This window comes from Hyaena hyaena, unplaced genomic scaffold, assembly GCF_003009895.1.
Source record: "Hyaena hyaena isolate Hyena2069 unplaced genomic scaffold, ASM300989v1 scaffold_112, whole genome shotgun sequence".
Lineage (NCBI taxonomy): Eukaryota > Metazoa > Chordata > Mammalia > Carnivora > Hyaenidae > Hyaena > Hyaena hyaena.
In genome coordinates, this window is record NW_024080744.1 from 693,259 (window position 1) to 715,957 (window position 22,699).

Consider the following 22,699-nt stretch of genomic DNA (forward strand, 5'->3'; position numbering starts at 1 on the left):
CGCCATGGAGGCTCCTCGCTCACTGCGTCCGGCTCCGGGTCACCCTGGCCTGGGTTAAAAACACAGGGGGCGCCGGTTCCTTTGCAGGGAGTTCTTGAGGTTTAGGGGACGCGGCTGATAGGCTAGGGGCCGGGGCTACAATGACGATTATGACACAGTCCCTTCCCCAAACTGCACATACCTGCAGGGGCCGAGTACAGACGCACGCGGTAGCACCAGGACAGCTAAGGCCTGGAGCTAAGGGAGCTTAAAGGGGTACGCATGTAGAGCAGTCCTGTGTTGGGGCGGGGTGATCAGGGAGGGCTTTTCGTGGGAGGTGACTTCCTGACGGGTCTCCGTGAATCCGCCCCAGGCGGAACTGCTTGGTGGGTGCTGGAGACACACAGGCACTTGGGGCTGCCCAGATGAGGAGGTGGGGGAAGGGCGGGACCCACACGGAGCCCTGTGCATCCTCGGAGAAGCCCAGCTGATAAGAGGGGAAGGGTGCTGGGAGCCCTCGGATAGGAAGCAGCTGGTGGAGGGTGGATTTGACAGGACCTAGGGGAGCCGCTGAAGCAGCCGCAGACGGGGCCGCAGCCGAGGCTGGGGTCGGTGAGAGGAGGAGACGGGGACAAAACCCAGCGAGAGTTACAGGGGAACATGCTCAGGATTTGGTACTTGGAGGTGGGAGAGAGAAAAAGAGGAAGGAGGAAAGGAACGGTCCTCTGGAGTTACCGTAGACCGCAGAGGAAACAGTTGAAGGAGCCTGGAATCAACCAGAGGCTCCGTGCCTGGAAGATAGAAGGAAGACCCTCATGGTGAAACTAGGACATTTATGAACCCAGTTCAGAGGTGGAAAACAGTGTCCCAGACCTCTCTCCCTGAAGCTACCCCACTAGGCAATTCTAGAAGAGCACTCCACTAGTAAGAAAGTGCTAGAAGGCAGGGGTCTCTGTGTAGCCCACAGATTGTGAGCGTCACTGGAATTCTTTCAGGTTAAACAGGATAGAAAATACGGTTTTCATCTACCCCATGCTCTACCAACAACAGAGGTAGCTTGAAATACTCAAGCATCAATGTGGGCACAATTCAGCATCCGCCATCCCCACCCCCTCGAAGTATTTGGTGTCAAGTAGAGGAAAGTAAGGAGAGCTTAAGGATGAATAGCTGCTCTAGGGGAAGGGAGGGATTCACTTTTAAAGGAGCAAGAAGTGCCAATCAGACTAATAAACAAGTTCGGAACAGAACAAACAAGAAGAGCTGCTTTTCACCGAACAGCACTTAAAGCACTGTTCTATCTACCTTAGCAAACAAACAAAAAACAGTATTTGCACAGAACTACAGCCTGCGTGTCAAAATGCATATCAAATAAGATGGTCAAAAAAATACTGACCACATGTACAACTCATTTCCATTAGTACATTTGTCATTAACCCAATGATTTCCAGATGGAAGAGGGATGTAATTTTAAAGAACTTCCACTTGAGAACCATTGACTGAGGGGCAGAGAGGTGGGGGAAACATGTTGCTGAGTTAGCTTCACGGAAACTTAAGTGGATTCACTGGGTGCTTAGGTGTCAGGAGGTCTAACTTGAATATCAGCTTTCTAGAAGTCAGAACCAAAGAAAATATATGAGAGTAGGTAGTCCCCATTTTTCTTTTATTAAACTGTTCTTAATGTTTCTTTGAGAGAGACAGTACAAGCCAGGGAGAGGCAGAGAGAGGGAGACACAGAAGGCTCCAGGCTCTGACCTGTCAGCCCAGAGCCGGACACAGGACTCAAACCCACGAACTGTGAGATAATGCCCCGAACTGAACTTGGACACTTAACCAACTAAGCCACCCAGGCGCCCCTATAAAAGGTAGCATTTACCTTTCTCTGGCACCTTATAGTAGGAAGGTTTAGTAATGTATCTTTATGTAAGTAACTTATCAGACACATCCTTGGCTATAGTTTTACAGAAGTATTTTTCAAATGATTGTTTCTTTTAACTATTTAAAAGGCCGACAGATTGGTGTTTAACTATGACCTAAGAAAGTCCTGTCTTGAGGAAACAGATAATACGGTCTAGGTAAGTTGTTTCATGCTAACATGGAGATAGAACTCAAAGGATCTGGGAAAATATTTAACACGCCCATTAGCTCTTTTCTCCCAACTACCAGAAGGCTCAATGGAACCGCTAGCAAGTGTCAGAACAGAACAAATTCCTGGTTGAATTTTCTGATGAGTATCTGAAGTGCCGACTTCTGCTATTGACCATGCACACATGTTGTTTAGATACTGAATATGCAGGTGGAAAAATGTGTTCTTATTGAAAAACTGATTTGGCCCATAGAGAAGAGTGCAGTAAGTGGTCAGAAAAGTTTACATTCATATTATCTGAGGAGATGAGAAAGTAAATCAGGGACTAGTGGTAAATAGTGCCTCAAACTATTTCTTGCTCACTGTGAAAGACAGTAGTTTGAGGAAAAAACACATTCTAGAAGAAAAAAAAAATGTCCGAATTACTAGATCCATAGTTCGGTGATATGTGTGGTAGAAACATTTTGGAAAATGGGTAAAGTGCCATTGTGAGTCCATTTAAAGACAAAAAATCCTGAGAAGCTATTTCAGACCGATCATTTGGTGATGATGGCGAAATGGGCTGATATGGTGCAGCGCAAGTTAACAATTCCAGCAAACGAATGTTTCTCTAAGGCCTCTTTTACCCTTTAAGTGACTGATCTGAGGTTTTCAAAAGGTTAGGTTACTAGCCCAGTGCTTGGTAGAGCTCTTCACCTACAAACCTTTCAGAGCTCATTATCAGATTATAGACTTTTCTTCTATTTCTCTGAAGAAAACATCCTACATCTCAGTATCCAAGGACTAATTGTGAAGTTTCTAATTACAAGACACTTCTAACACCAACTGTGTGGGTTTTTCAAAGAAGCAAGTCTCCAGTTCCCTTGGAACGCTAAGTAGGTGTCGAAAAGTTTAATTCTGACACTGTACCCAGAGTTAGCACAGACCCTACAGGGTGAGGCTTCAGTCCCACCAGACTGCTTCCCACTTCAGATGCCAGCCCAAGTCCTAGGTTGTCACCAGTTCCAACGGACTACCAATCAGGGGTTCCCTCAAGTTCAATAATTTACTTTCATGGTTTACAGAACTCAAGGAAACACTTTACTTACTATTACCGCTGTATTCTAAAACCTACCATTCAGGAACAGCCAAATGGAAGAGATGCATGTGAGGAAGAGAGGGTATCGGGAAAGGGCACAGAGTTTCCATGCCTTCTTCGGGCATATTACCCTCCCAGCACCAACCCAAAAGCTCTCCAGTGACCTCTCGTTTAGGGTTTTTATAGAGGCTCCATTTTGTAGGGCTGATTGATTAAATCACAGGCAATTGGTGATTAACTAAACATCCAGCCCCTCTCCCCTCCCCTGAGGTCAAGGGCTGGGACTGAAAGGTCCACCCCTCTAATCACGTGGGTGGTTCCTCTGGCAACCAGCTGCCATTAGGAAGCTATCAACCAGTGCCAAACCAGAGGGCAATAGTATGAACGCAGGTGTGGTTGAATGGGGCTTATTATGAATAACAAAAGGCGCTCCTCTCCAACCACTCAGAAAATACCAAAGGTTTTAGAAGCTCTTATATCAGGAACTCGGGGAACAAAGACTAAATATATATCACAATATCACATCCAGAATCTTCCTTTATTATTGTCTGAGTGGAAAATCCCTTGCCTCTGCTGAAAATCTCAAGTTGCTTGCTGATAATAGTTTTCCCCTCAAGTCTGAATTTTATGAGTCTTCATTTCAGTATTACTTGAGAAGAGACTTAAAAATTTTTCATGGAATTTTGTGGTTTCCAGAAATTGTTATCAAAGCAAAGGATTACCATTACCATTACATGATTCTCCAGTCCTAGGTGTATTGAGGCTTTTTGCTTGTCTGTATTCAAGGAGAAGATCTCCCAGGTGTTTTAAGTAAAATTTGAAACTAATTTAACTAGAAATGGTTATTTATGGCATCCAAGTCATGTTAACCACAGGATCCTAATGTTATCTATCCAGTTGGTGTAATCAGACTTGGAAACAAAAGTGTCAACACTTGATGTAAATTTGAGAGGGCTGATCATTTTCCTAAATGGTTTTCTCAAGCATTAAAGTTAAATAAAAAAGAGCTAAGTATTAAACTAACTAAACCCTGGCTCCCTGAAATGATAAAACAGTTATGACACTTAGAAATTCCACAGTAATATCGATTTGTATCAAGTTAATTTGACCATGTTGAGGTAGCAATCCCTATGAAGAAAACAGCCAAATAAGGAATCAATCTTATTTACTGTGACTGAATTACTGGCCAAGCTGTTGCAAATCCTGACTTTACAACCTCCTTTTATTAAGCCTGCTAATGGATATACAATATATATAGCTTTCAGAGGCCATCAAATTGGTTCCAGATACATGTGGGCTTTTGATTCTACCGAGATAACACATGTACACACACATTCAGACATTCTAGGCAGGTCTCATCACTTAGCAAGACGAATATTAGGAAAAATAAGTTATAAAAGGTGTCTGGAAGCCCAGACACGCTTGTGTTAACCCTAATCAGATGGCTGGTCTGCAAGAATCTTCCCCAGATGACTCTGCCTGAAGCGCCACAAAAGAAAATCAAGCCCGAATGCTTACACCGAAGACCGATTTTAATCAAAACCAGGCTTCCTGTAAACAAATAATATAAATATCCTTGGTGAGGTTAAGACAAATTCTACCCTCCGACCTCTGCTCCCTACTATGTTCTGAGAAAGGCCCTTTTAGTTATTTAGTATCTGTATCGGTAAAACAGAGATCATAATGGTGTCTGCTTCTCAGGGTTCTAGTGAGGATTAAAGGCATTGAGTAAAACTTAGCACACACAGGGGCCCCTGAGTGGCTCAGTCAGATAAGCATCCAACTTTGGCTCAGGTCATGATCTCGAAGTTCTTGAGTTTGAGCCCCGCATGGGTTCTGTGCTGGCAGCTCAGAGCCTGGAGCCTGTTTCAGATTCTGTGTCTCCCTCTCTCTCTGCCCCTCCCCTGCTCATGCTCTGTCTCTCTCTGTCCCAAAAATAAACTATAAAAGAATTAAAAAAAAAAAACTTGGCACACATAGTGTCTGAATGTTCTCTATTTTCATTTCTAGCATCACCTTAGTCTGTATACTATGGATTGTCTAGGAGCCTTCAGTATTGTCAGTAGTTTATATTTAGGACACTGGAAATCTTTTCCTGCAGGACTGAACAGTAGTAAATCAATCTACTTAATGATCAAATGACAAATACTGGAGACAGCTCATTCTAGGCATAATCCAATCAATGATAAGTCTTTTCTTTAAATGACTGAGAGCAACTCTGTCCCTGAGCTCTTTTGGAAGCTAGCATATAGTAATGAGGATCTAAACCACATACTGTTGTGTTGCAAGGTGCAGCAGTACTAAGTGTGGGGCTCAAAGCACATCCCCTCCATCTAGGGATGGGGCCTCTGTGTGGATGAGAGGCCCCAGGCTCCAGCAGGGAAGTGACCATCCTAGAAGACAAGTCAGAGATGCTAAAATCAACCTAGCTATCAATCATTGTCTGCTCTGCCTTCCTTCTTTGTGTGTGTGTGTGTGTGTGTGTGTGTGTACTAATGAACAACAACTTAGTCTTCTGTAACACAATATTAACATCTTAGATTTACAAGATTTATAAATCCAGTAGTGCAAGTCTGCCAATTTTGTGATTATTCAAGATTGTCTTGCAATTCTAGGTTCTCTGCATTTTCATACAAATTTTAGGATCAACTTCCTAACTTCTACTGAAAAAGAAAAAAAAGCCTATTGAGATTTTGATTGAGGTTGCACTGAAACTATAGATCAATTTGGGCAATGCTGACATCTTAACACTGAGTATTCTAATCCATGCACATGATTTATTTCTCCATTTAATTTCTCTCTGGGTTGCAGCTGTAGTTCATTTAGATTCCCAGCAATTTCAAATGTCCCGCTTAGGGATTTAGCGCCCCCTGCCCAGCCAGGCTTAGGGATCTAAAAGCATGAGGGGACAGGACCTCTCTCTGCTCTTCCAGATGGCCTACAACTTTTCCTAGGCCACTGAGTCAGCCCCAGTCTACTCGGGGAGAGGTGGCTCTGCGTTTGAGGCTCCTCTGTGTTAATCTACCATCCTGCTCATACATGGCTTTTATGTTTTTATTATTTAAAAAAAATTTTTAATGTTTTATTTATTTTTGAGAGAGAGACAGACGGAGTATGAGCAGGGGAGGGGTGGAAAGAGAGGGAGACGTAGAATTTGAAGCAGGCTCCAGTCTCTGAGCTGTCAGCACAGAGCCTGACATGGGGCTCAAACTCACGGACTGTGAGATCATGACCTGAGCCAAAGTTGGACGCTTAACCAACGGAGTCACCCAGACACCTCTCAAATATGGCTTTTAAAAGTTTTACTGGTTTCTCCTGATTTCGGAAGCTCCTGTGCCTGGGCATATGGAAGGCTAGCTTCTCTGCCTTCCATTCCCCAAAAGTGAAAATGCCACCAGGCATGAAAGTGCCCACTGGTCTCTACTAACTTAGGGAAAGGATGAGTCCTTCTCTAGAATTAATTCTTTGAGACTCCTTTGCATCCACAATTCTATGGTAGCTTCAAGGAAAAAAAATGTAATATTTTAAAATATTATTTTTTCCAAATGTTTTCTCAGTGTTCATAGTAAGAGCAATCTTTTGCAATCTTCTACCATCTACCTGCAAATAGAATCAAGATTGGGGTTTTTTAAAACCTGAATCTAGACAATCTTTTTTTTTCCATATAAGTCAACCTGTTAGGAGGAGTCTATACTTGAATTCTTCTCCCAACACGAAACACAAAAACCTACATTTCATGCTATGTTAGAACATCAAGCCCTCGATTCAAGCAACTAAACTTGAATTTTATCTCTCTTAAGGACAGAAAGTATCATGGTGAGTAAACTGATTTTGTTTTCATTTCACACTATTTCAGGTTTTGAATATTCGCACTTTCCATCAACATGTCAAATGACATCATAAAAGAAGGACATTCGGTTAAAACGCATCAGAAAGTTGATCCACCACGGGCCACCACCACTAGAATATTTTTCATGGATGCTTCTAATCAGAGCTTGACTACCATTCCACCAGAGATCTTAGAATTAAAAGATTTAGAGGAAGTGCACTTGGAAAACAACCAGATTGAAGAAATCCCCCAGGGTATTCAGCATTTAAAGAAAGTCCGGATCCTCTACCTGAACAAGAACAAGCTGAGAAAGCTGTGCCCCGAGCTGGGCAGGCTGAGCGGCCTGGAGGGCCTGGACCTGAGTGACAATCCGCTCCTGCCCTCGTCCCTGCGGGTCCTCGGCGGCATTCGGAGGCTGCGCGAGCTGCGCCTCTACCGCACGGACCTGGCGGAGATCCCCGTGGACCTCTGCAAACTCCTTCACCACCTCGAGCTGCTCGGACTGGATGGAAACCGCCTGAAATCGCTGCCCAAGGAAGCAGTGAACCACACCAAACTGAGGGAGATCTACCTGAAACGAAACCAATTTGAGGTCTTCCCTCCCGCCCTCTGTGTCCTCTACAACCTGGAGATCGTTGACCTGGATGACAACAAACTAACTGCCATCCCGGAAGAGATTGGGAACCTGACGAGGCTGCAGAAGTTCTACGTGGCTCGTAACAGCCTGTGCCTCCTACCCGAGTCGCTGTGCCAGTGCAGCAAACTGTCCGTGCTGGATTTGTCCTACAACCACTTCCGCTGTCTCCCGCACACCCTGGCCCAGCTGTCGAGGATGACGGAGATTGGGCTGAGCGGGAACCCCCTGGAGAAGGTGCCGCGCCTCATCTGCAAGTGGCACTCGCTGCACCTGCTCTACCTCCACGACACCAGCCTGTGGACGCTGCGACGCTCCTTCCGGCGGCTGGTCAACTTGCACTTCCTGGATCTCAGCCAGAACCATCTGGAATGCTGTCCGCTGCAGATCTGTGCACTCAAGAACCTGGAGATCCTGGCGCTGGACGATAATGAAATATGCCAGGTACTGATTCCCTTCCCCGCTGTCACTGTGCTCTCACAAGGGCTTCTCGTGCCCTGAGTTGACGCTGGACCCTCATTTGGACGTGGGTGATCTTCTCCTCGGTGATACATGGGGAAAATGAGGCACTGGGAGCTTAACCAACCCATCAAGGCCACTCCCCTTTACATGACAGAGCAGAGTTCCAACCCAGAGCTGCTGGGCCCCAGAGTCTAAATTCTTACCAAAGAGCACCTCTTAACAGGGTTTCCTCACACAGCAGATTTCTTTCTGACACCCACAAACTTAGGCCTCCACTCATTGTGAACTGCAAAAACAGATTTGTCCCTAAAGAAACTCTCCAAGTGTGCAGGATGACGTGGTCAAAAACGTTCATTACTGCACTGTTGACCGTCATGAAATATGGGAGACCGTGTCAGTAGAGCTATGAGCAAATAGATCGTGCTATATTCATAAAAGTAAAAAATGACACATGTATGTAAACTGGAGCGATCAATATGTGCCAATGTAGACAGATCTTAAAATTGTGATGTTTATTAAAAAGGAGAACACCAGGGGCGCCTGGGTGGCTCAGTCGGTTACGCATCGGACTTCGGCCCAGGTCAATCTCGCGGTCCATGGGTTCGAGCCCCACATTGGGCTCTGTGCTGACAGCTCAGAGCCTGGAGCCTGCTTCGGATTCTGTGTCTCCCTCTCTCTCTGTCCCTTCCCTGCTCATGCTCTGTCTCTCAAAAATAAATAAATGTTAAAAACAACACCACCACCAAATTGCAGAACCTGACACCGTTAGTAAAGTTTTAATCACACAAAACTACATATATATACACACACATAACACATACTTTGTGGATATTTATATATGTAACAAAAGTATAAAAATATGAACTAGAGGGGCCCCTGGTTGAGCGTGGGCTTTGGCTCAGATCATGATCTCACAGTTTGCGAGTTCGGGCCCCATATGGGCCTCTCTGCTGTCCATGCAGAGCCCATTTCAGACCCTCTGTCCCCATCTCTCTCTCTCAAAAATGAATAAACATTTATTTTTAAAACATTATGAACTAGAAAAAAACTCACTGAATTCTTAGTAGTGGCTGCCTCTGGGAAGAGAAAGAAAGTCAAGGAAATGAGGAGAGGATCCCAGGGAGCTCAATTTTAATTGTGGTATTTGATTTTATTTTAAAAATATTTTTATTTGACTATAGTCAACTATGAGTTGACACACATTCATTTTGTTTATTAACAAAAGATTTGGGTGGGGGGTACACATGTGTTTGTTTTAATATTTGAAAATTAAAAAGAACAGTTCTGTGAAAAGCAAAAGACAAGTGTAAAGGGAGAAATCAGGCGATCTGGAAATCAACAACTGTGATCAAATAATAGGTCTGTTTTTCCTGGCCATGGACACCAGTCTCCTGTGTTCACCATACCTTATGTAAATTGTGGGCCTTAAAGGTTTGTTGGGGGTGTTTTTGTTTTTGTTTAATCTCTTATTCAATTTGTAATTTAGAACTTTGTTGGGGGGGGAGGATTGGTTGTTGTTTTTCCTAGTTGCTATAGAGTTTTAAAACTGCCTTTCAGGAAGTAACCATTTTGATGGTAATTTAGGATTTAGGAAGAGAATCTTGGACCTAATCTCTACTTAGGCAGCAACCCATTTTGGAGGATATTAGAGGTTTAGCGCAGGCCCCTTGCCCATCCCTATTCCACCACTGAGGTAAGAAATTCCTTTTACGGTAGACAAAGTCTGCCATTCCACATTGGGAGTGAGAGGCTTAAAATATAAAGTGTCCTTGGGAAAAATAACACATTGATTCAATTCCTTATTGAGTCATGAATGATACCTAATCCTTTCCTGTGAAACACTTTAAGAGATCAGAATAGAGGAGGGAATCACATACAGATGGCTCCTTAACAAAGCTAAGCCTCATCCAATTCCAAGGTTTACCAGTTGTCAAGCTGCACTGAAATGTGGTCGTGTTCAATATTATTATACTGAATGTGAAAATCTCTACGTACCATTGCCTGTTATTCTCCAGCTCTTATGATGGTATTTCTGATTTTTTTTGTTTGTTTTTCTCATTTCCTATTACGCGAATCCCTCCAGTAGCCTCCCAGTGCATTTGTCTGTATAGTGATACGTGACCTTTACAGCAGCTCCTCACCTCTCCCACCCCAAAGACTTTCCTGATGGGTTTCTGGCTCCTGGAGCCTGGCCAGTAGCTTTTTCTTGCCTAGGTGGATGCAAAAGTAGCTATTGGTGTGTGTCTAGATGGATTTTATTTGTATGGTACATTTCTGTTAGGGGAGAACTCAACCTTAGAATCAGTATAGCTCAGTGAGAGCATCAGTAATAATTGACCTCATTTGGCACTCTGTAGGATTTCTGGGCATCCAGATTTACTTCCACTGTACTTTAATGTGACTGTGATGGGATTAATTATTGGATCTTGAATATCCTGAAAAAAAAAATCTTTAAACATTCAATGTGCTTTGAAAAAGAAAAGCTAAACCTGTGAGTTAACTGAACAGCAATGTGAAATTACTAGGTTATAATGAAGGGGTTAGATTGAAAAACATTCTTCCATTATTTTGGATTCTTTGTATTAAAGGGATCTAAGTGCCTAATGAAGAATATTGAAATAGCCAAGAAGGAAAGCGTAAACAACAAACAGCAGCTTTTCCGGAGACAGACTTAGAAAAAAAGTAAATGGATAAATAAAACTATAAATATTTTATAGCATTTTTAAGAAAATCGGCCTTCCCTCTACCCAATAAAGGGAAAAATACATAAGATTGCAGGTGTGTGAGACTTACTTTTATGTTATCCCTCTAGGGGGCTTTCTTTTGACCTATTCCCCAATTTGATTTATCTCTCCCACCCATCTATCGAGGGGTCAGGCTGAGCTGAACTGTAACCATTCTCATGACGAAGAGAGTGGTGGATTGAGGAATGGGTTGGGGAGAAGCCAGGGCTAAGACAAGGAACTATGGGAAACAATTTCCCCATTAGGAATGAGGCCAGATAAAGGAAAGTGGTTCAAAGTGAGTTAAGAAGCTCTTGAGATACATAGCTGGGCTCTTTTTTTCTACAAGAAAATAGATGTCTCTGTGACACAGTCAATGGGGAGACCGTCCCATATTTTAAGAATGAGATTTTTCAGTGTGGTTCCAGAGTGCCAGAAAGAGGACAGTAAGTGAACATAAGAGACTTTGACTTGAAGGAAATCTGGTGATTAGAGGTCCCCATCCAAGTAATGAGCTTTTCATTCCAGGAGGTGGTGGTTAAATGTGTGCTGGATGGCTAGCTGTGGAATATAGTCTACCATCCTATTAAAGGATTAGAACCATTCTAAGGCCTGGGGTGCCTGGGTGGCTCAGTCGGTTGAGTGTCCGACTTCAGCTCAGGTCACAATCTCATGGTTTGTGGGTTTGAGCCCTGAGTTGGGCTCAGTGCTGACAGCTAGCTCAGAGCCTAGAGCCTGCTTCGGATTCTGTGTGTCTCTCTCTCTGACCCTCCCCTGTTCACATTGTCTCTCTCTCTCTCTCTCTCTCAGAAATAAAAACATTTAAAAATATTTTTTTTAAAAAAGAACCTTTCTAAAGCCTTCCAGCCCTGACAGTCTGAGAGTCTCTGAAACGCCTACCTAATACCTGTAAAGGGCCTGTAAACCCTGGGATTCACAGGAAGGCAGAATATGACCAGATAAAATCAGAAGAGTCTTCATTGTTTGCTTCCAGCTGAGATTTCACCTGAAGTTTCTAAATTGCTGAGCTAAAAAGCCTTTCAGGGTGAGAGGTCATGTTACTAAATTGATCGGTTCCAATAACTGAACTTGTTGATATTATAGTTGCAATATCACACCAATAACTTTAGTACTTTTTCAGTAGTGTCAAGCATTTGTTACCCTGCCGTTCAAAAATTTGCAATGAAGTAGGTTTAAAATTGCTTCAGTTTAAAGCAATGCATGAAAGTGAGAAACAGAGAGGCTCAGGGAAAAAGAACTCCAGACGTTAGATCTACAAGTATAAATACTCTATATGCAAAAATGTGTGCAAACTTTTCATCAGTAGGAATTGCTAAATTGCTCTACTTGATGTTTATCAATTTGCCTCAAAACTAAAAGCCCAATTTATTTTCTTAATGTTAACAATAATCTTGACCTGAAACTCCTCTTTTTGGAATACTTCTAGCTACCTCCAGGATTTGGCTCCCTTTCGAAACTGAAGATGCTTGGATTAACAGGAAATCGATTTGCTTCATTTCCAGAAGAAATCCTTTCTTTAGAGTCTTTAGAGAAATTATACCTTGGGCAAGACCAGGGAGCCAAGCTCACCTATATGCCAGAAGACATTAGTAAACTACAGGTAAGGGTCCCCAAATGATTAGGCAAAGAAGTACATGCCCACTGATTCCTTAAGTTGGCTGATGCTGAGAACACACAGGGTGCCCCCACAGGCTGCATGTGGAATCACCCAGAATAGATTTCCAACCCCCTAACAAGCAGTCATTATTCCACTCTGCAGCTTCCGCTGTTTTCCTGAGCCCCTGGATCCATACTCAAAGAACGTTTTGTTGTGATTGCCATTGGCTATGCTGCGCCATACTGCTTTTCACTGTACAGACTGGCATGTTTCATTTCCAGAAATTGAGGGCCCCTCCAGCTTTCCATTTAATTTCTAGCTTTTGTAGGAGGCCCCTGAAAATGGTACTATTTTGAAGTGCCTGTGGCTAGGAGCCCACATTTTTGGAGGGGTCAACATGACCTCCCTTCCTGCGTGATGGCAGGCAAATCAGGGTTCTTTAATGTTGCCCCAGTTTCCTGTGGAGATGGGTCCACAGCCCTGTCCTAAATCCTAACAAAGCAACAAGATAACTTCAGTCAAAGGAGCCCTGCCACTGTGTCTTATGTATGCATAGTTAAAGAACTGACACTTTTTTCCATGTGGGTGGTACTGCACTCTTACTAATGATAAAGTAGGGGTGGGCCACCACACGGCCCCACCCCCCAGTCATGGAACTGAGCAACTGCATGTATAGCATAGGTACCTCTCACTTGTGGCATAGAAGTCTTCTTCCTGAGTCTCCATTCTTTTGCCCTCTGTTCAAAACTCTTCTCATCTTGCTCCTTGACTTGCCATGCCATGCCACGCCACACTCTCTGAAATGGTAGGGTGACATGCAAACATTATATTTTTGCCCAGCAAATTTGAAAACAGTTAACTCATGATCTACACATTTTGACTTCTTCCACTTGGGCAGTGTTGGATGGATGGATACTTGAGGCAATTTCAGTTCTGTAGAAACTGCTACAGAAAATTAGCTTTTGAAAGCACGCAAATGATATAGATACTAACATTATCAAAATTATTTCTCCATAAAGTTCTTGTGAAACAAATGTAAGATTCCCATGTTTTCTTTTCCCTGCATAGATGAGAACCATGTCCAATGGTTTTACCCAAAAATAATTTTATGTTTGGATGTTGGTTCTTTTTTTTTTTTTTTAATTTTTTTTAATGTTTTATTTATTTCTAGGAGAGAGAGAGAGACAGCGTGAGCAGGGGAGGGTCAGAGAGGGAATCACAGACTGAAACAGGCTCTAGGCTCTGAGCTGGCAGTCAGCACAGAGCCCGACGCGGGGCCTGAACCCACGAACCGCGAGATCATGACCTAAGCGAAAGTCGGATGCTTAACCGACTAAGCCACCCAGGCGCCCCTGGATGTTGGTTCTTTAAGTATGTTTCCCCCTTTGCCCTAATGCATAGAATCCCCATTGAAAAAGCATGGAAATTCACCAACAATTCTGGTTATTATAATTCTTTTTATCGATGTAAGGATCATTATGGTCTACTGCCATGTTTTTCAGACTCTTAAAGAGCTGTATATAGAGAACAATCATCTGGAGTACCTGCCCACATCCTTGGGATCCATGCCTCACCTGGAAATTCTTGACTGCCGCCACAACCTGCTTAAGCAACTTCCAGATTCCATTTGCCAAACACAAGGTGAGGAATCTTAGTAGATCCTCAGGCTAGTAGAGTGTGAGGCCAGCATTTCCCATTTCCTTGATTTACCAAAGACCAATCTCAACATCAGAGAGCTTTGCCCTACCTAGTACCTCCTTGCAGGCCTCACTAGTGAGATAAGGAAAGCCAGATGCCTGATGAGTACCTCTAAGAACCTCACAAAGGCCATAAGTCTTACAATAAGGCTGTTTATTGTAAATCAAATAGAGGAGTAAATAGCAACTGCTGAGAAAATAACCATTCATCCAGATAGTCATTACACCACCAACAATAATTTACTGAGTACCTACTACATGCCAGAATTTGAGTTGGGGTTCTGCAGTAGATTTGCCCTACGTCACTAAGTCATTTGAATAAAAGGAAAATGTTGACCCAGAGTGATGACATCAGCAAGGGAGGACTTTTGGAGCTGTATGATTGGCATGAAAACTCCTATATGATTCATATTTAAACACCCAAACATTTTACACTAGGCTAACCCATTGTTTATTTGTACATGCATCAATTCATCCATCCAAAAGGTTAAAACAACCTTTTCCTGAGCTTCTAGTGGGACCAAATACAAATGGTTTTGGCCATAGCATGCTGAATCTTCAGGTTTACAGATAGTTTTCAAACTATGACTATTTTTCTTTCATGAAAAGAGGATGAATAAATATGAGTGGGATCTGTTGCCTACCCCCCAAGACATTCAAAGGTTGGAGTTGAGGATGGGCTTACAGTGTTCCTTAGTAATGCTTCCAACCATACACCTTGATCCTGCCCTTGGCCCCTGGAGGAATGAAACATTATCAACTTTTTTTTAGTGTGTACTACTTTTCTGTCTCTCATACTTATATACACTGGCTCTAACAACTCTGAGCTGTTATAAGGAAGAGAACTTGGTTTGCCTTATTAAATGTGTCTTTTGTGACATGACACAGCAGGAAACAAACATTTCAGAGTAAGCGGACTAAAGAATGTACAGTTTAATTTTGCTTGTTCTTAAGATAAATTTATCATTAAAATGGGGCGCCTGGGTGGCTTAGTCGGTTAAGCGTCCGACTTTCGCTTAGGTCATGATCTCGCGGTTCGTGGGTTCGAGCCCCGCGTCGGGCTCTGTGCTGACTGCCAGCTCAGAGCCTGGAGCCTATTTCAGAGTCTCTGTCTCCCTCTCTCTCTGACCCTCCCCTGCTCACGCTGCCTCTCTCTCTCTCTCCTAGAAATAAATAAAAATATTTTTAAAAAAATTAAAATAAAAAGATAAATTTATCATTAAAAAAAAAACTGTTTCAGCTTTGAAAGAATTACTGCTTGAGGACAACTTGATCACCTGTCTTCCAGAGAATTTGGATAGCTTGATTAACCTAAAGGTGTTGACACTGATGAACAATCCTATGGAAGACCCCCCAGGAGAAGTGTGTGCTGAAGGCACCCAGGCCATCTGGGAATACTTGAAGACAAAAAGAAAGATGAATATAATGGCAACAAAGGTAAAATCAGCAAAAATTCTGGATAGCACATTCGCGGTTGCTTTGGAGAGGGGTTAATGTTAAACATCTTACCGACCATTCTGGGGCTGCTCTTTACGCATCTATACCTTTTCCTCACCGAGAGTAGAGACTCATTTCCTTTATATCCTCAGAATTAAGCAAGGGAAACTTGGAACACCAACTTAGCATTTTTGTTCTTTGTGTCTTTGTGAGATAAGAGGACAACAAACAGGTGAAAGGAATCAAAACTTCAAATATCCCCAACGGTCTAAAACTCTTGAACTATTCAAAGGCTTGAAAGGCTTCAAAGTCACTAAGTAAGGCTTAAAAATCAGAAGTGAAAGTATCAATGGAACAGGGGTATAGAGATCAGAGTTCTTCTCTGCCATTAACTAGGATCGCAGGCCCTTTAAAAAGGAGGGAAAGCAAAGAACCTTGTCATCTCTTCCTTGCCCACCTCGCCCATGGAGACCTAGGATGCCCCCAGACAGGCCAGTGTCCGCTTCAGTCAGTATTCAGTATACTTTATTCAACCGGTCAAGCCTCCATTGCCCCACAACCTGACGGCCACCTTAGTCCTCCAACTAGTACCCTACCGTATACCTTCCACTTAGCAGTCAGACCAGTGCTGTTAAACCAGAGGTCAGATCTTATCGCTGCTCTGCTGAAATCCATGATTTTCCTTTTTACCCAGAACAAGAGTCAGTCTCTGGTCTCCACTGTCAATGCCCCTTAACTGTATCAAACCTAACACCCTCTCTTCTGTGATAAATATTATCTGATACCTTCTTTCCTCTTCTGAAATTAAACTCAGATACTATAACCTACCAAACCCACATATTTTTTTAAAAATGTTTATCTATTTTGAGAGAGAGAGACATAGAGAATCCCAAGCAGCCTCTGCACTGTCAGTGCAGAGCCTGATGCAGGGCTTGAACTTTCCAACTGTGAGATTGTGACCTGAGCCAAAACCAAGAGTCAGATGTTTAATCGACTCAGCCACCCAGGTGCCCCAACGTAATTTTAATAAATGAAAATAATGCTCAAACATAAAGAAAAAAGGACAGTAATTTATTTATTTTAATATGTATATTCTCAGGAATGGCTACACTGGAAGAATGAAAAGAATACTTTATGGATACTTCCTAAAAATATTGTGAAAAGCCATGTACCCTCTTGCACATTTTAAAATTTATATTTAGGGGAGCCTAGAAGGCTTGGTTGGTTAAGTGTCCAACTCTGGCCCAGGTCAATAGCTCACAGCTTGTAGGTTCGAGCCCCATGTCAGGCTCTGTGCTGACAGCTCAGAGCCTGGAACCTGCTTCAGATTCTATGTCTCTCTCTCTCTCTGCCCCTCTCCTGCTTGCTCTCTGTCTCTCTCTTTCAAAAATAAATAGACATTAAAAGTTATTTAAAAATAATAAAAGTGATATTTAATTTTTTTGCCAGTAAGTTTAAATTATTGCATAGGATTTACTTGCCAGTGAGTTTTAAATACTAACATCTTAATATAGAGCTCTTAAATCAGTATCTTAAATGCACCCAGTAGAATCTAAATACTCTTATGATTTGATATGTCAGTCACATTAATTTACAAAACACCTGAGGGAAGCTTTTTTTTTTTTAGGCAGAAATTTTATATCCATTTTCTTCTTGAACATGTATGTCTATTTCACTTTCCCCTAAGAATTGATGTTAATGTCATATATATATAGTTTTAAGTCATTTATAGATGACCTTTCATCCTTTCAGGCAACACAAATATACAAATAAAGTTCTAAAATTAACGTTTTTTTCTGTGGCCATAAGTTTTCTAATGTCTTGGATTGAGTCATTAGTAGTATAAAACTGACCAAAAAAGTATAAAATCCATTAAAAATTTTGGTGGAAAATTATTTGACTTATAGGATTTGGGGGAAGAAATACATACACAGATGAGACTTTTCCATATAGTTTATATGTCCCCACATAAACGTTACTTATTGCTAGAATGAGAGGGGTCAACATCAGTTCTATTCCCATTTTTCATTTTACAAATGAATCTTGTTTACATAGCTAACTTGACAAGAATGGAAGAAGCTTTTTTTTGGTCCATATTATTTTGTTTCAAATAGTAATGCTTCACACATCCCTGAACTTCTTCCAGATTTATATCCCAAAAAATCAGGTAACAGGCTCTTAGCTAGCAAATCAACTGATCTTCTTCCAATTTTCTTGAAGGCAAAGAGCTACGAACTACCTGTTTTACAAAATAATTGGTTACCTAGTCCCTAGAGCCAACATCAATACTCCTAGTCTTTTATTATTGAAATATAATCAACACACAATTCTATATTAGTTTCAGGTGCATCATGTATTGATCTGACGACTCTGTGCAGTGCTCACCACACAGTTACCACCGGTCACCATCCAATGGGATTACAATATTATTGACTATATTCCTGGTGCTGTACTTTCCATCTCCATGACTTACTTACTTTACAACTGGAAGTTTGTACCTCTTAACCCCTTCACCCAGTCCACTCATGCCCCCACTGTTCTCTGTATTTAAGAGTTTGTTTTATGTTGTTTGTTCGTTTGTTTTGTTTTTTTCAGTACTATTGCTTTGTATTATCTCTTTTTTGTGGTGTCTAGAGCAACACACCCTAGTCATTTTCAGGTGGCAGTTGTGAAGGCAGAGGTGGGAATGGAGAACAGCAGTTGTGTTCCGAGGCAGATACATTGTATGAAGGGGTGCACGTGCAAGTTGAAGCTATGGAAATGGATTGCCTCCAGATTATCCAAGCCTGCACCCCCTGGAAAATTCTCAGCAGACCAGGGTACCTGTTACACAACTGAAGACTGCTAATCCTGGAGATAACAGAAAGCCCTGTAAATATGTAGAATGCCGCTAGAGGGCGATACTGTTCCCCGGGAAAATCCCCACCTGACCGGATATGCTGCTGCTGTCACTTCCCGGCTCATCTGTCCCATTTTCACATCACAAATGGATCCTTGGGGTTTTCCCAAGGCCCAAGCTTGCTCCTCTCTCTGCTCAGAGATGCTTCCCCCAGACACGGACAAGACTCCAGCCCTCACTTAGTTCAGTCCCTGCTCACATCTCTTCATACCTACCTGTGACCCACCTTACATAAAACAGCATAGCTCACCCACTTCATTCACTCATTTGTTCACTCATTCAGCAAATACTTATTGAACTTTTGCTACGTGCCAGGCACTGCTCTAGGCACTGGAAGTACATCAGTGAACAAAACAGATTTTTTCTGTCCTCTTATTGCTTAAAGTCTAGTGTGATGGAAATAAAGACATGAAATATGAAACATAAAATTATATAGTCTGTTAGAAAGTGATGAGTGACATTGGAAAAAAGTTCAGGCTAAGGGGAACTGAGACTGCCAGAAATCGTGTGTGTGTGTTGCTTGGGTTGAGGGGGGTTCAATTTAAATAGGATGGTCAGGGTAGGCATCATTGGAAAAATGACTGGCTTAGTCAGCTCGAGTTACTATAACAATATACCATTGACTGGGTGGCTTGAACAACAGACATTTTCTCACAGTTCTAGAGGCTGGAAGTCCAGGATTAGGGTGTTGGCGTGGCCGGTGTCTGTTGAGAACTCTCATTCTGCCTTGTATGTGGCTATCTTCTTGCTGTGCCCTCACATGACGGACAGAGTGAGTTTCCCGGTGTCTCTTAGAAGGGCACTAATCTCATCATGAAGACCCCACCCTCATGACCTCATCTAAGCCTAATTATCAAGGGCCCATCTCCAAATACATTCACTTCAGGGGTTAGGGCCTTTAACATAAGAGCAGGGGATGAGGGGGCACAGTTCTGTCTACAGCCACGACAAGTGAGTAACTACTTGAAGAGCTGGAGGGTAAGCCACCTGAATATTGGGAAGAGTGTTCCAGGCAGAGGAAGCAGCAGGCGCAAAGGCCCTGAGCTGGGGTTGTGCCAGGCGTGTCTGACAGTGGGGAGGCCCACACAGCTGGAGCACAGTGAGAGAGGTGGGGGAGTAGTTATGAGACAGTGAGGTCGAGAGGGAGGAGGCAGACTGGATAGGGCCTTGTAAAGACTTGAGATTTTTTTCTGAGAGAAGTGGGGAGGGATCTTTCTGAGTAGGTGGGAGGGCATAGCATCTCAGAACGAGTGAGGGCTGCCTGTAGGTAGAAGCTCAGCAATCCAGTGACAGAGGGAAGACAAGTATAAGCCCTCCTGATCTCCCCTTCCTGTGCTCTGTTGTCTCTGTAGTGCTTATTACCATCTATCCTGTGTTTATCGTCTTTTCTTGCTGCAATGTGAGATCAGAGACATTAGCTTTTTTTCTTTTTAAGTTTTTATTTATTTATTGAGAGAGAGAGAGAGAGAGAGAGGAACAAACAGGGGAGGGGCAGAGAGAGAGGGAGAGAAAGAATCCCTAGCAGGCTCCACCCAGTGAGAAGCTTGACACGGGGCTCCAATCCATGAACCGTGAGATCATGACCTGAGCCGAAGTCAGATGCTTAACCAACTGAGCCACTCACATGCCCCAGTGACATTAGCTTTTAACTGCTGTTTCCTAAATGTCTAAAACAGTGCCTGGGACATAAAAGCCCTGAATTTTTCTTTTTTCTTTCTTTCTTTTTTTTTTTTTTTTACATTTCTCAGCCAAGATGACTGAGAAAATAAGGTAGAGTTCTAACAACATTCCTTTCTCCACATCTTTAGAATTACATATCCAGAACAAAGAGATCACCATCCCCAGTCCAGAGTGATACCAGCTGATGTTGTTTGGGTTTATCTTGTTTTCAGATTCAGGCATGGTGGCATGGAGTAATGGTCCGGAAAGGATTGGGGAAATATGAAGAACTAAAATTACTAAAGAAAGGAAAGACTTCTCCAAAAGATAAGAAAGGGAAAAAAAATGGAAAAGGAAAAGCCGTAAAGAAAAATAAGAAATAATTCCATGATGAATTGAGGTAATGTTCCCTGATGGATTAAGAAGCAAAATATCTAGGAATTAGATACCTACCACACTGAAATTATTCATAGAATTATGGTTATGTATAAAAATAAAAATTCTCACTTTATTGAAATATTTATGGATGAAATAATGTGATGCCTGGGAATTGTGGCAGAATAGTATCAGGGAGAGGTAAGTGTGGGGGATCCAAATGAAATAAAATTGGCCATAAGTTGATAATTGTAGACGCATGTGATCAGCAAATAGAGGTTCATTATACTACCCTCTACTTTACAACTTTTTTTAAAAGTTTATTTATTTAAGTAATTTTTTCACCCAACTTGGGACTCAAACTCATGACCCCAAGGTCAAGAGTTGTATGCTTTTCTGACTGAGACAGCCAAGCATCCCTACAACTTTTAATTTTGAAATAGAGACTCACAGGAAGTTCCAAAGAAATGGACAGGAAGGTCCGTGCCCCCTTCACCCTCCCTCAGTGTTGACATCTCATATAACTCTAATAACAAAACCAGAAAATTTATATTGGTACCATCAACTGAGCTTATTCCGATTCTTTCTGTTGTATGTGCTCTGTGTGTGTATGTGATGTGTAGTTCAACACGGTTTTGTCACATGGAGTTCGTGTGACCATCACCACAAGTCTCCTTTGTGTTTTTCCTTTTAGTCACACCTATGACCTACCCTCTTTTGATACCTAGCCTTTTCTCCATCTCTATAATTTTGTTATTTCAAGAATGTCCTATAACTGGATTGGCTTTTTCATTCAGCAGAACTCTTAAGTCCATCCGCATTGCTGATGTATCACTTTATTGCTGAGTAGTACCAGCTAGTATGATGGCTTGTTTAACCATTCACCGACTAAAGGATATTGTTTCCAGGTTCTGGCTAATTCACAGGTTTTACATGTGTTCACATAAACCCAGGAGCATAGGTGCTCATAGAATTCATGCGGATGCCCAGAGAATGAAGAATACCACAGTTACCTAAAACATCCCCATTTACACCACTTAGCTTCTCATCCTGATGGCTTTCTTTTGGAGTAATATTGATTAAAAATTCTACATGTCTTTCAAGCAATAATTGCAACACAAATTATTAGTGTGGCAACGGGGAAGCAAAACATAATTGATTAGAGTGTATGAGAATAGAAATGTGTTGGGGCGCCTGGGTGGCTTAGTCGGTTAAGCGTCCGACTTTCGCTTAGGTCATGATCTCGTGGTTCGTGGGTTCGAGCCCCGCGTCGGGCTCTGTGCTGACTGCCGGCTCGGAGACTGGAGCCTGTTTCGGAGTCTGTGTCTCCCTCTCTCTCTGACCCTCCACTGCTCACGCTGTGTGTCTCTCTCTCTTTCCCAGAAATAAATAAAAAAAAAAAAAAAAGAGAGAATAGAAATGTGTCAGCAAACATACACTTCTGCCGTGCAGGGAGTTCCACGCTCCTGCAAAAGGTATCCCCAAATTTCAAATGCCACTTAGAGCAAAACAAAAACTTTGATGAATTAAATAGGTTTTATGTAGCAAAAAAAAAAAAAAGCCAAAAATGTCCAAAGCTAATATAATAATATAATAATACTTTTAACAATAAAAATTTTAACAAGACATGTTTTTGATGCTGGGTTTTTTATTTTTTGAGCACTTTTTACTAAGGTTTATGTCAGTGACCATTATTAGTGTTCATGGCTTATATCTGAGATAAAAAGCACCAGAACACAAAATAATAAACCACAGAAGGACACACTTCCTGATAAAAATGCAAGTAGTTTACATTAAAATACATATAATAATGATAACATGAAACTATTACATAGCTAGTGCTTTTCACATTGGATTTCATACTCACACTCATATACACACTCACACATACACTTACACGCCCTTATATTTAGAACATTTATCATGCAGGAAAAGAAGAGGGAGAAAACTCCAGAGCAAGAAAAAAAGTAAATATGTTACCAGAATCTAAACATCTTTGGCAGGCCTTCTAAGTAGTAAGTGAACTATATACCCAAAATAAATGAAACTCCAGGGGAAAATGTTATCCTAAATGAGAATAAAGACATGCTCATATTAGATTACTATATACATATTTACAAAGCTTTCATAACATCAATCCCACTAAACAGCCTAGAAGTTGATACTCCTTTGATCACACTGGGATTCATTCATGTTCTTTTCCTCCTCCAGATAATGGTTTATAGC

General features: G+C 42.1%; 1 protein-coding gene across 2 annotated transcripts; it reads left to right on the top strand.

Moving 5' to 3' along the window:
• The first annotated feature begins 187 nt into the window (after positions 1 to 187).
• Positions 188 to 20,596, top strand: LRRIQ4 (leucine rich repeats and IQ motif containing 4). Of its 2 annotated transcripts, XM_039236531.1 has the most exons (7): positions 188 to 255; positions 1,983 to 2,051; positions 6,997 to 8,047; positions 12,236 to 12,409; positions 13,909 to 14,047; positions 15,344 to 15,540; positions 20,332 to 20,596. In XM_039236531.1, exons 3-7 carry the CDS (start codon positions 7,025 to 7,027, stop codon positions 20,479 to 20,481), a joined length of 1,683 nt encoding a protein of 560 aa, XP_039092462.1. In that variant the 5' UTR covers positions 188 to 255; positions 1,983 to 2,051; positions 6,997 to 7,024; the 3' UTR covers positions 20,482 to 20,596. The 2 variants fall into 2 exon arrangements, with proteins under 2 accessions (XP_039092462.1, XP_039092463.1); XM_039236532.1 differs by lacking the exon at positions 1,983 to 2,051.
• Positions 20,597 to 22,699: the final 2,103 nt, after the last annotated feature.

Bases quoted from the DNA above. Each gene is read 5' to 3' on its own strand.
- LRRIQ4 (XM_039236531.1), top strand. From the start codon at position 7,025: ATGTCAAATGACATCATAAAAGAAGGACATTCGGTTAAAACGCATCAG. The intron at 14,048-15,343 runs GTGAGGAATCTT...AAACTGTTTCAG, and splicing joins TTCCATTTGCCAAACACAAG to CTTTGAAAGAATTACTGCTT. The intron at 15,541-20,331 runs GTAAAATCAGCA...TCTTGTTTTCAG, and splicing joins TGAATATAATGGCAACAAAG to ATTCAGGCATGGTGGCATGG.